General features: G+C 35.4%; 1 protein-coding gene across 1 annotated transcript in view; it reads left to right on the top strand.

Annotated features, from left to right (window-relative positions):
* APAF1 (apoptotic peptidase activating factor 1) overlaps positions 1 to 12,092 on the top strand; it is a 42,080-nt gene that overhangs the window by 12,987 nt on the left and 17,001 nt on the right. The window contains 9 exon segments of the mRNA XM_009274674.1: positions 986 to 1,099; positions 1,692 to 1,870; positions 3,770 to 3,896; positions 6,195 to 6,320; positions 6,966 to 7,097; positions 9,031 to 9,156; positions 10,263 to 10,424; positions 10,735 to 10,863; positions 11,647 to 11,772. Of these exon segments, the coding sequence (XP_009272949.1) occupies positions 986 to 1,099; positions 1,692 to 1,870; positions 3,770 to 3,896; positions 6,195 to 6,320; positions 6,966 to 7,097; positions 9,031 to 9,156; positions 10,263 to 10,424; positions 10,735 to 10,863; positions 11,647 to 11,772 (1,221 nt within the window).

The following is a 12,092-nucleotide window of genomic DNA, read 5'->3' as shown; positions in this document are numbered from 1 at the left end:
TGCAGTTCTGGGCCCCACAATTTAAGAAGGATGTGAAGGTACTTGAATGTATCCAGAGGAGCGCCACAAAGCTGGTGACAGGGCTGGAAGGAATGTCCTGTGAGGAGCAGCTAAGGACTTCGGGTTTTGTCTAGTTTGGAGAAAAGGAGGCTGAGGGGGACCTCATTGCTCTCTACAGCTTCCTGAGGAGGGCAGTGGAGAGGGAGGTGCTGATCTCTTCTCCCTGGTATCCAGTGATAGGACGCGTGGCAATGGTTCAAAGCTGCGCCAGGGGAGGTTTAGACTGGACATTAGGAAGCGTTTCTTTACCGAGAGGGTGGTCAAACACTGGAATGGGCTTCCTACAGAGGTCATCGATGCCCCAAGCCTGTCAGTGAGGTATTTGGACAATGCCCTTTATAACATGCTTTAGCTTTTGGTCAGCCCTGAAGTGGTCAGGCAATTGGACTAGATGATCGTTGTAGGTCCCTTCCAACTGAAATAGTGTCTTCTATTCTAATAATTCTATTTGCAGTTTCTGATTGCCTTTTAAGCAGCTTTCTCATTTTTAAGTTAAATGCAACTATAACAGACTATTTTTCTTTCAGTCAAATTCAGCATCTCTTAGGAAGAACAACAGATCACTATTAGCAGAGTGATCTTTGCCAGACTGGACTAGAAGAAGCTTTTTCAGAATTGTATCTTAAACCAGGTCTTGTGTGCTACAAAAGTCAAGATTTGCTTTGTACCCCCATCCCTTCTCTGACTAGCTGTATCAAAGAGCAGTCCTTTGCATTAAAACAACAAGCTTAGCCTTCTATACCCAGACTTTTCATACCTGATCGAGTAAGATGCAGGAAGCAGGAAATTGCCTAAGTTTTTAACTGGAGACAATTGTACCGAAGCATATTAAACACCTAATGTATTTCCTGTGCTTTTCTTTTTCCCCTTAAGTAGACTCTGTTGTGGAACTCATGCTCTGAACTTAAATTTGTATTTCTTGTAGGAACTCCATGATCTTATGTTTTCTCTAGATTGGATTAAAGCTAAAACAGAATTGGTAGGGCCTGCTCATCTGATTCATGAATATGTAGAATATAGTTCAATCCTGGATCAAAAGGTATGATACTAAAAGGTAAACGATCAGTCCGTTCCAAATATATTTTTCCATGTTTAATTGCATTTTGTTGGATGTATGCATATATGAGAGATATGTAGAAAGCTTAGAAAACTGAAACATAAAAACAGTACTAAGTTTAACTTGAAGAAGAGAAAAATGAAGAAAACTTAGTTTTCAGTTTCAGTTTTAGTTGTAACTTCAGTGTGTGCCCAAGTAATTGACCATGGAACTCAATTAACTGAGGTGAACAACAATAACTAATGGTGGGTACCTATGGTACTCTGCTTTTGAGGAGGAGTAGAATTTTGTTGGCCGCTTGGAATAGTCTTTCTGATATTCTACACTGACTGCTTATTAAGTAAATCACTGTTGCCAGTATCCTTTATTTGAAAATTAAGGATAATATGCTTTTCTGAATAGGATAATGAAATATTTCAGGCTATCGTATGTACTTGCTAATAGAACTAAATAGCAAAATAGAACTAAGTGTTTCTGTAAGAATGTTAGCTGTATAGAAATTTTAAAAAGCAAAGGGCACTTAACATAGAAAGTGGATTAATTTCTTATCAAATATTATCTGCTCTGTACATAGAATGGCACAGTACGTGAGAACTTCCAGGAATTTCTGTCTTTAAATGGGCACCTTCTTGGACGGCAACCATTTCCTGACATTATACAGCTGGGTCTTTGCCAACCAGAGACATCAGAGGTGTATCAACAGGCCAAGCTACATGCTCAAAGAGAAACAGGAGCATTTTATTTGGAATGGATGTAAGTAGCTGCAGTCCATCTGCTGATAGGCTGATCCCTTGATCTAAGAAAATAATTTAATGTACAATACAATGTATGTCTGATATAAGGACCTGTTTAAGAACTGCTCTGTTTTTTCTGGGGAAAGAAAGTGAAATAATTTTCAAGAACTTGTGGGAGGAGGGGAACTCTGGATATGTAAGGCCACAAATTAGTAATAATTACATAGAAATAAATAGAGGAATATATTTACCTCTGTACTCGACTATTCCTTTTAAATAACTATACAAAGATTAAAAATAAGATACTTTGAAACTTCTCTAAATACTTTTTTTAAAAAAAGAAGTTAGAATTCTAGTGCAAATATTGGGTATGTTACAGTATGTTTTTAGGTTTTCTAGTAAAATGTACGCTTCAAAAAGGAGAGCATTTGTGTTAAGTTGCAAAGTTTTTGAAAGTAGCGAGATGGGAAATCCTAAAAGGCTTTGTGATCTCTACCCAATCTTGAAATTTCTCCTATTTAAATAATTTGTTGCGGTTTTCATATTTTTGGAAGTTGTTTAAGGAAAACGTATACATATCTAAACATTTCTCCAGCGTAGTCCAGTAGTCATCTGACCATGTAACTGTCTCTGTTAGATTCTTCTGTTTGATGTTTCTGTTCTGCAGTACTTGGTAGTTAAAAACCAGAATCACTCTATGTCAGGTAGTTATGGTAATAACCAGGCAGGTTAATCCAGGCATACTTGAATTCAGGTCTTCTCTTTGAATATTTGGTTATTTCATTTTGCATAATTCTAACAGAATTCTAACAAAAACGCTTGGAAGTTGCACAATTCAGAATAGTCAATCTTCCGGTAGTTCAGGACTTTCACCTTGGATGTGGGAGACTTATGCTGAAGAACACGACTGAAATCAACGGAACAGAGACAGATGTTTTTGTCTCCCATCCTAGGGCAAGGTTCTAAAAACGGTTTGTAGGATATGTAGCTGAATACACTGCTCTCTTGACCAGCAATTTTAGCTTACTTAAAATATGCAAAAAACCCCCTAATGTTAGCTTAGATGAGTCAGTATTTTGCAGTGAAAAATTGCTTTCATTCTAAAGCGTAGCTGCTTTGTTTGAGATGTTTTACCCATTATTTAAATGCTAAGCCTGAAGATTGAAACTGCTAATGATAAAAATTTGAAGTACATTGATTCATTTTGATTCTAGAAAAAAATTGATCTTGTAACAAGTTATTCATCACCAAAAATCATCTTATTACAGTGACAGCTTTCTGTATTAAGATCTGGCTAAACAGGATGATTATGATTGCTACTAATTCTAAGTTTTTGTTAAAGTAAGGCAAGAGTCATCTAAGGTGTTAGATTCTGTACTTAATCTCTGATTGAAATGCAGTGATAGTCATAGATTTTATTTAAATATCTAGTGATAAGAGTTGAGTCATTGCTGTGAAAAATTAAGTAAAGTTACTAAGATCTAAATAAATTTACAAATGTTTTTGAGTAAGCTTGAAAAGGAGCCTGCAGGAGAACAAGAATTCTCAGGAAGAAATTCGTATTTGGAAATAGCGCGTATCAGATCATAAAAATGTCATGAGGAGGGCTGCGTCTTGCAGTGCAACAGCCTTGCCCATGAAGTATCACGTTAATTTCTCGTGCACATATTATCTTTCTTGATCTCTAAGCTGTAATATTGGAGGGCGAAAAAATCTCGAAGTGAATGTTGGAATTTGTGTTTCCCTTACTACTTCAGTGTAAAGGCTGAGGTGAGGTATAGTGGGTTGGTTGGTTGGCTTGTTATAAAGCTTGCTGCTCAAGATGTGTGAAAAAGTGTTATCTTTTATAGAGGATTTTGAATAATAAAAAGGCACTAGGAAATGCTACTCATCTAAAATCAACTGTCTTACCCTGTAGAAATAAAAAATCCTTGAAAAACCTCTACCGTCTGGTTGTTCGTCCACATAGAGACGCAGTTTACCATGCCTGCTTTTCTAAGGATAGACAAAGAATAGCATCGTGTGGAGCTGATAAAACGCTTCAGGTAAGATACCTACGCATGAGTGAAAAGAGATGCTGTGTACTGTTTTCATAACATTTGTTAATAGTCCTGTTGCTTTTCTTTTGCTGTTATATGGAGATATTAGGGATCTAGAACATATTGGAGACAAATGATTTAGAAGGATGTATTATCACGCAAACATCAAGTTGCATGTTTAGAATAGTAAGTATTATCTTCTAGTTCAAAAGCTAAACTGTGTGATTTTAGGGTTTATACCCTCACCGGTGTAATACATGAATGTGAGATGCCTTTTGATGATATGGAAAAGCTCACAGCCTAAGTAATGTACCCCAGCATATTTAATACTTGCTTGCAAAAATGTTATTTCCAGTCACAGTAGACCTTCTACAGAACTGAGAAACAGTAAAACATTTTAGTTATAGCTTTACTATTTCCATGGGATGGTAATGGACATTATGCTACTTTGGTGCTTAATTAGTAAATTGTCTTATGCAAAAGAAATAAATCTGGGGAGAAAAATGAACCCCTGAAGTTGAGGACAGTATTAGATTGGAAATGGGCCCAAAGTGCTTAGGAAGTGGATTAGGGGAGACAGAGAGGAAAGTGACTAATATAAATTTGCCAGCAGTCTGCCTGGAGGGGAGCCAGCCAGCTCTCAAGAAAACTAGCAATCAGCCAGCCAGTAACCTGGTAAAGTATCCATATTCCAGACAGCCAAAGGTAAGGGAAAAGAACAACTTTTCTGCAAGCCTTTGGTATTGTTTTGGATGCTTGATAAGTTGAGTACTAAAGTAATAATATTAGTGGTGCTTAGTTGCTGTTCATTTGGCTACTTAATGTGTTGTTATTGTGTTTTTATTTATTTATTTTATTTGCTGGCTTCTACAATATTATGATCATGGCATCCACTTAAGGAGATGCCTGGTGGATGTACTCCTTTTACGCTGTGCTGAAGTTACTGTGCTGGGCTTCTGTACTTAATGGCCTCATTATTGAGACTGCAGATTGCTTATTTTTCCTCTTCATTTTCCACCCCAAAAAAGTAAGATCTGTGGATTGCAGTTGCATTTAAACTAAACTTTTGTTGAAGAAGTAATAGGAAAATTAGCAATAATATTTTTTTCATTGTTTAACTTTGAACTTATTCATGTTTATTCTAATAGTGGCCTAAGCTTTTCAGTTTTCAAGGCTACTTCTACTGGTTCTGTAAAATAAAAAAAACAGTGATTGCTAGATTAGGAACAGATACTCTGCAGTATTTACTGTAAATGTAGATTTCCTGTTACTTCAGTATTTATGTTCTTATTTGAACAAATACCAGCTATTTCATTGTCATTGATATTCCCATTCAATGAAAAAGTGAAGGAAAAAATGGGGACTTCACAATTGTAGTATCCTGAACGCTGCTGTAAAGAACACCTTGTGATTTGTTTTAATAACGAAGAATATGTAACCTAAGGAGGAAAGGGAGACCTGATTTCTGCCCCTGGCTCCTCCCCCTCCGCCCTCCCCCTGTAAAGTTAAATCCCAGAATTTTGGGAAATTGTTTCACATGTGGCACTTTTGCCCAACTCTCCTTTTATTGCCTATGACTAGCTCAAGACTGAGACTTTTGTCATCCTGTATGACTTTTCACTACTACTATTTTCTTGTTTGTTCCCCAAATTGTCAATTGCTGCTGAAATTCTTACTTTCCACAGAAGGATATCATATCTATATATAAAAAAAACCCCAAACCTGGAATTTGTAGTTGTATGAATAGTTGAGATTTTGTTAATAGATACAGTGTTTTGCAATTACTATAAAAAATACTGAGAAAGGACATGGATTGAGGCTTAAAGAGTGAGGGTAGGAAAAGTCATTAAAGAAACACACATTGCATACAGAAATCTTTTTTAAAATCAGTTTCCACTATTTCTTTCCCTAACAATTTCTATCATCTTTACAAAATTGAAGCTCAAATTAAATATTTTTATAATTATTATGTTAATTTACCTGAAATTATAAATGCTTTCAAAAGTAAACCAATTTTATGAAGAGCTTATATAGAGAGAGCAGTTTGAAAGAAAACAAACTTATATTTGTGTTTTAAAATTGTATGCGAGTTCTAAGATTTTATTGTTTATTGTTTTAGGTGTTTAAAGCAGAAAGTGGAGAGAGACTTGTGGAGGTTAATTTACCTGAAATTATAAATGCTTTCAAAAGTAAACCAATTTTATGAAGAGCTTATATAGAGAGAGCAGTTTGAAAGAAAACAAACTTATATTTGTGTTTTAAAATTGTATGCGAGTTCTAAGATTTTATTGTTTATTGTTTTAGGTGTTTAAAGCAGAAAGTGGAGAGAGACTCGTGGAGATAAGTGCCCATGATGATGAAATACTTTGTTGCACTTTCTCTGCAGATGGTGAATTTGTAGCAACTTGTTCAGCTGATAAAAAAGTGAAGGTAAGGAAATGGAGAGCAGGCAATTTTTTTTCAAATTAATAATTCTAATTTAAGTTTTAACCAACTCGGGCAGAGCAGATTCTTAGGTTTTTTTTAAAAGACTAAAGGTTTTTTTTAACTGCCTTAAATCTTATATGGATAATTCACTACTTAACAAACAAGCAGAAAAGCCCCACTTGTTACATAACGTAAAAGGTGCTTAATGTTAACATCATACTTACAGAATTACCGCTTACCTTATTTGTATTATCAGATGATTCTATTTAAGTAGAACATAATGTGTGAGTCCTATCCTATCCATAACATGAGATGAATGTATCCATAATTTTTTTTCCTGTTTTTTTTTTTTTTGTTACATGTGAATTATTTGGAATTTTTAATTCCTCAGTATTGTAGCAAAACCTATGTGAGATTCCAGTATTTATCAGATGCTAATCTGAATTATGACCTTTCCCCCATAACTTCTTGTTTCTAACTGTAAATATATATGCTTTCCCTTTATCTTCAAAACATTTTTAAGGTGTTATTAAATTCTTAATAGGGCTTTTAGGGCTTTATCTGTATTTCAGCATAGTTTACAGATTTTTTTAAATGAAGTACTTTAAATATATTTAAAAGTCTTTTTCATCCTTCAATTCTGTCTAGATCTGGAATTCAAGAACAGGCCAGTGTAGGTGTGTATATGAAGAACACTCGGAGCAGGTCAATTGCTGCCAGTTCAGTAACAGAAGTGGTCAGTATCTCTTAGCTACCTGCTCAAATGACACTTTCATCAAAGTAAGTGGAAAAGGTTGAGACTATTCTCATGCTGCTTATCATAACAAGATAATCATTGATGTACAAATACATTTAAACACTATAAATTAAGGTTTTTTTAATGGGCGTGGTAGAAGAGAGATGGCGACAGATTAAGAGTACTGACTACAGCTCTGTAAACGGATTTCAACAAGGCAGAACAGTGTTTATGTTCAGCGAAGGAGAATGGGCAAGTCCTCTGTTGGTAGGGCATGAAGGTGAGGGCTTTGGCAAGACTTTTAAAGTGTGGGATGGGAATGGGAGAGTATGGGAGTGAAATACCTGATTACAAACAGCATAAGAAAAATGAAGGCAGAAATTTAGGATTGAAAACATTAATAATGTAAAAAAACTGGATGCTGAAAGATTGGGGGGAAAAAAAAGCATTATGGAAGTGTAGCAGGTACATTTTTTGATTAAATTGATTGGGCATAGTAAAGAAATGAAGGTAGAAGCCAACAAAATGACAGTAATCAAAGCAAGAGGTTTGTCAGGTTAACCAGCTGGCACTGTTCAGATTGGGAGGCAGTATGTATACACAGAAAGAGCAGAAACCGGGCAACTGAAGTCTGCATCTGAGGAAAGGGGGAAAACGGAAGAATCAAGTAAGACCTAGACTGTGGCAAATAAGAGTGCAATTTCACAGTACAACTAAGCAAATCATATAGTTAACTGGCACTGAAGATGATGGTCCTACTGCCCTGGCTGTATATTCTTGCCTTTGTTGCAGTGCATGTGCTGATCTTACTCTGCAGTGGTATGGTTCAAGGAGCCAACTCAGCAAAAACCTCTGTTTGGTGGGATTGGTTTTCTGCTCGTTTAGTTCCCTGTAGTGGCTCCATTGCCCAGTTCCAGTGCAAGAGAACTGTTGGGAGTAGACAGCAGGAGTGAGATTGTTAGTGGGGGGGACAACTCTCTCTTCCAGCTGCAGCTAGCAGGATGTGAGGTATTTTAATTATAATGTGAAGCCTCATCTGAAGAGTTCTTGCAAGAGCTTGTTTGTGTTTGTGTAAGCTGGAGGTAAAATACAGTTACGATCTGATGTCAAGGTGGAAAGAAGATGTCTCAGGAGATACATTTGCTGTCTGAGACTGACACCTTGGAACAGATAGATTTAGAAGGGACTTGTTTAAAATGACAATTTTTATACTGTAAATATGGTTAAGATTTTAGACAGTTTGACACTTTCTTGAGTAATGAATAACAGAACTGAAGTATGCACAATAATCAAAAGGGCCTGATTTTTTTTCAGAGAACACCATAGAAGTGACTGTTCTTGTTTTGAGCTCTCACTTGAACAGTCAAATGTGGGGTTTTTTTGGGGGTTTGTTTTGGTTTGGTTTTTTTTATGTAGGAGAAAGGGAAGAAATTTGGAAATGGAGAAAGGAATTGTGGGCTATAGGCTTGGAAAACAGTGTGAGAGGGGTGGAGAGGAGGAGCCCTAAACAAAAAAACATATGGAATGTTCTTTGAACTTTGTTAGTAGTGATGTGGCAAGGATGATATTCAGAACGTCCACGACTAACCTGAGAGATTTCATTTTTGTTATTATGTGTAAGCTACATAATTCTGGACTTCGAAGTTGAAAGGGAGAGAGACAAGAGGAAGCTTCTTCCTCAGTCTGAGGAAACTTTCAGTAACTTTATGCTGTTCAAGGGCCTTGTCTGCACTGTACAGAAAGTTTCACTAGTTCTATGTAATTCTGATGTTAATGGTTTTCATGCACGTTAGCAGATGGAGGTAAATTGTGGGGTAGCCCAGGGCATAGCATCAAGTCCATGAGCATGTGGGTAAAACTAAGAAAAAAAAAATTGAGGTTTTGGTTGCCAGTGCATGATTTTGAGAAGAACATGAACAATTTGTCTTTGAATAATTCGTGAATGTTATTATTTTTATATGTTTATTTCTAATGCAGCTTTGGGATTTGAACAAAAAGTATTGTAGAAATACGATGATGGGTCATATAAATTCCGTCAATCACTGTAGATTTTCACCAAATGATGAATATGTTGCTAGCTGCTCAACAGATGGAACAGTAAAGGTACACAGCGTATTTTTAAATCAACTGTTTGTTTTGATGATGGATTTTTTTTTTAATAAAACGCAAAATATGTATAAGAAAACTTTTTGTCTGCATGGTCAGCTTTAATGAATTAAATCCTGAAGCAGTTCATTATTGGTCCCATTTTTAATGCAAGGTTTTGAAATGGCTTGTCCACTACCAGGGGAAAAAAAGTTGGGTGCCTGTAGTTGTAAATAAATCCTGGCTAGCCTCATTTTGAATCCTTTACTTCTCATCATCTTTTTTTTTCTTTCCGTAATGTACTTTAAGAAAACTTGGGGTAGGTGAAACTTTTTTTTAAAAAAAGAAGTAATAAATTATTAAATTAATTGAAAGTTCTGTCATCTCTGAAAATGAGTATCAGTAGACATAAAAGTTAAAAGAATTTCTATGTGCCATTTTTCATGTATGCACTAGAAGAGAATTGAGAGGTTTATGTTTTGCTTTTCCTCAGAATGTAAGTATTCTTTTTATTGCCTTTGGTTGCAACAGAACTATGCTATTTCAGAATTGCAATTCTTAAAACAGTTATCTTTCTGTAGAGTTGCTAAATCAGGAAAGAAGGGTCGCTGTAGCTGTTGTCATTCAGAAGTAAAATTGTGGTGGAGGGAACAGAAATATTCAGTAGACTTTTGGCAGGTGCCTCGATAAAATTAGGGTGCAAAGTTAGATGTATACCAGATTTCTCATGGTGGGTGACTTTTAATAGAGTTGCAGAGCAGATAATATTTTTGTTTTTATTCTTTTGTTAGGAGACAGTCTTGTAGTTGGAATGATGAGGGGAAAAAACCCAGGGAGAGGGTTCTGCTACAGTGTAATCCTCTTTTTTTGTTGTTTTTTTTTGTTTGTTTGGGGGTCTTTTTTTCTTTGGTTTTGTTTTGTTTTTTGTTTTGTTCTAAGCTGTCTGGGCTTGTGAATAGTCTAATGCTATTTCTTGACCAGGGAAAGTAGCAAAGGCTTTTTTGTATTCTACCCCTGCCTCCCTTCTTCCCTAGAAGTGATTAGGAGTTAGCTCTCCCCTGCTGTATTCTGTATCCACATCAGTAAAAAGAAGTTTCATGTGTTTCCTTTACTTTTTCTTGCAGCTTTGGGAAGCACGCTCAGCAAATGAACTGAAAAGTATCGAGATAAAAGATTTCTTCAAAAATGCAGATGACCAACCAGATGATGTGGAGGTTTTGGTAAAATGTTGCTCTTGGTCCAGAAATGGTGACATGATTTTGGTAGTAGCCAAAAATAAGCTTTTGGTAAGTACCTCACTTTAATAATTTTCTTGAAGTAGTATAGAATCATAGAATGTTTTGGGTTGCAAGGGACCTTAAAGATCATCTAGATAGAAATTATGATTAAAGATAAAATTCTAGGTCATTAAGATGTTTCAGATATAAGGTGCATGGTTTCAAGCGTGTGTAAAGTAAAAATATGTGGGCAACAAACTTGTTGACTGAGAGAAATACCTTCTAAATTCAAGAAGATACACTGTTGAGCATATAAGCTATTTGTCTATAGTGAAGTCATACAAACTGGGTGCTAACTGTTGTAATTATGTGTTCACAGCTTTTTGATGTTAAAACGTGTGATTTGTTAACGCAAGTCATTGTAAGTCATCACAGTACAATCCAATACTGTGACTTCTGTCCTGGTGATGAGTTAGTAGCAGTTGCTTTGTCTCACTGTTCTGTTGAGGTAAGTGATTGTCTTTGCTACAGTATACCAGGGAAGACTATTTGTAATATAAAATGTTACATTTGTCTTAATAGGTTCTTGTATGCAGAGGTAAAACAAATGTAGCTATTTTAGCAGGCTTTCAATGTGCTTCATTCTTTTTAATCTTTGCTCGCTCCTGAAGTGTAAAACATCAATTGGGAAACAACGTTTTAAAGTTATATGTTCATTTTGGACAACAGAACTCACGTTTATATAAAAAGACTAGGCTCCTAAATTTCTTTAAAGTTACTGTTGTCACTCAGGAGTATAGGCCTTCCCATTGCCTAACTCAAACAAAACCCCCTCTCCTTCTATATGCTGCTACAGAACATGGCAACTCACTAAAAAGGAGTAAAACAGCTGGAATGACTTTGGGACTAGCACAGCTAGAGTAAGCCTGTACAAGTATCAGTTTTGGGGCTGGGTTTTTTTTTGTTGTTTGGGGGGTTTTTTTGGTTTCGCAATCTACATGGTCAGTTGAACTTGTATGGTTTTTTTTATATATATACTGTGAGTGTGTTTTTTCTTTTTTCTTTCCCCCTCATCTTTTAAAATTATAGCAGTCAAAGAGGCTGCTGATTCAATTTCCCTGACCATCAAAATGTGATAAGCAGGCACAATTCTTGTTACATCTGATTTCAGAGTGAGAAGTAAGAAAATACTAGAAGAAATAGTAATTAAGTATACTACTTGTTTTGCACTATTTTCCCTGTAAATGCAATCTAAATCCATTTGAGTTCTTCTTTCATATTTTTGTTGTAGTTATGGAATATTAAATCTTTATCAAAAGTAGCATATTGCAGGGGACACATGAGCTGGGTTCACTGTGTGGCATTTTCGCCAGATGGATCTTTATTTCTGACATCATCTGATGACCAGACAATACGCGTAAGATGACATCTTTCTTTTTTGAAAAAATGTGAATTTATATATGTATTATCAAATTATTCATTTAAGGAATTGTTTATTATAAAATTACATAATATATAATGTTTATATTATATATGATATATATTTAGTATTTATGTGTGTTTATAGTCAATATAAATTTAAATATTTTTTATAAAATTATAAAGTTATTTAGATATACAGTAAAATGAGCTGGCTTTTTTACTTTGTTTATTATATATCTAAATATACTGTTTATCTATATGACTTTTTTAAGTCCAGTGGCTGGGGGGGGGGAATTGGAACACTTTTTTTTTTTT

The sequence above is a fragment of the Aptenodytes forsteri genome, unplaced genomic scaffold, assembly GCF_000699145.1.
Source record: "Aptenodytes forsteri isolate BGI_AS27 unplaced genomic scaffold, ASM69914v1 Scaffold128, whole genome shotgun sequence".
Classification (NCBI taxonomy): Eukaryota; Metazoa; Chordata; class Aves; order Sphenisciformes; family Spheniscidae; genus Aptenodytes; species Aptenodytes forsteri.
The sequence above is the reverse complement of the archived record's forward strand: the minus strand, read 5'-3'. Positions and strand labels throughout refer to the sequence as shown.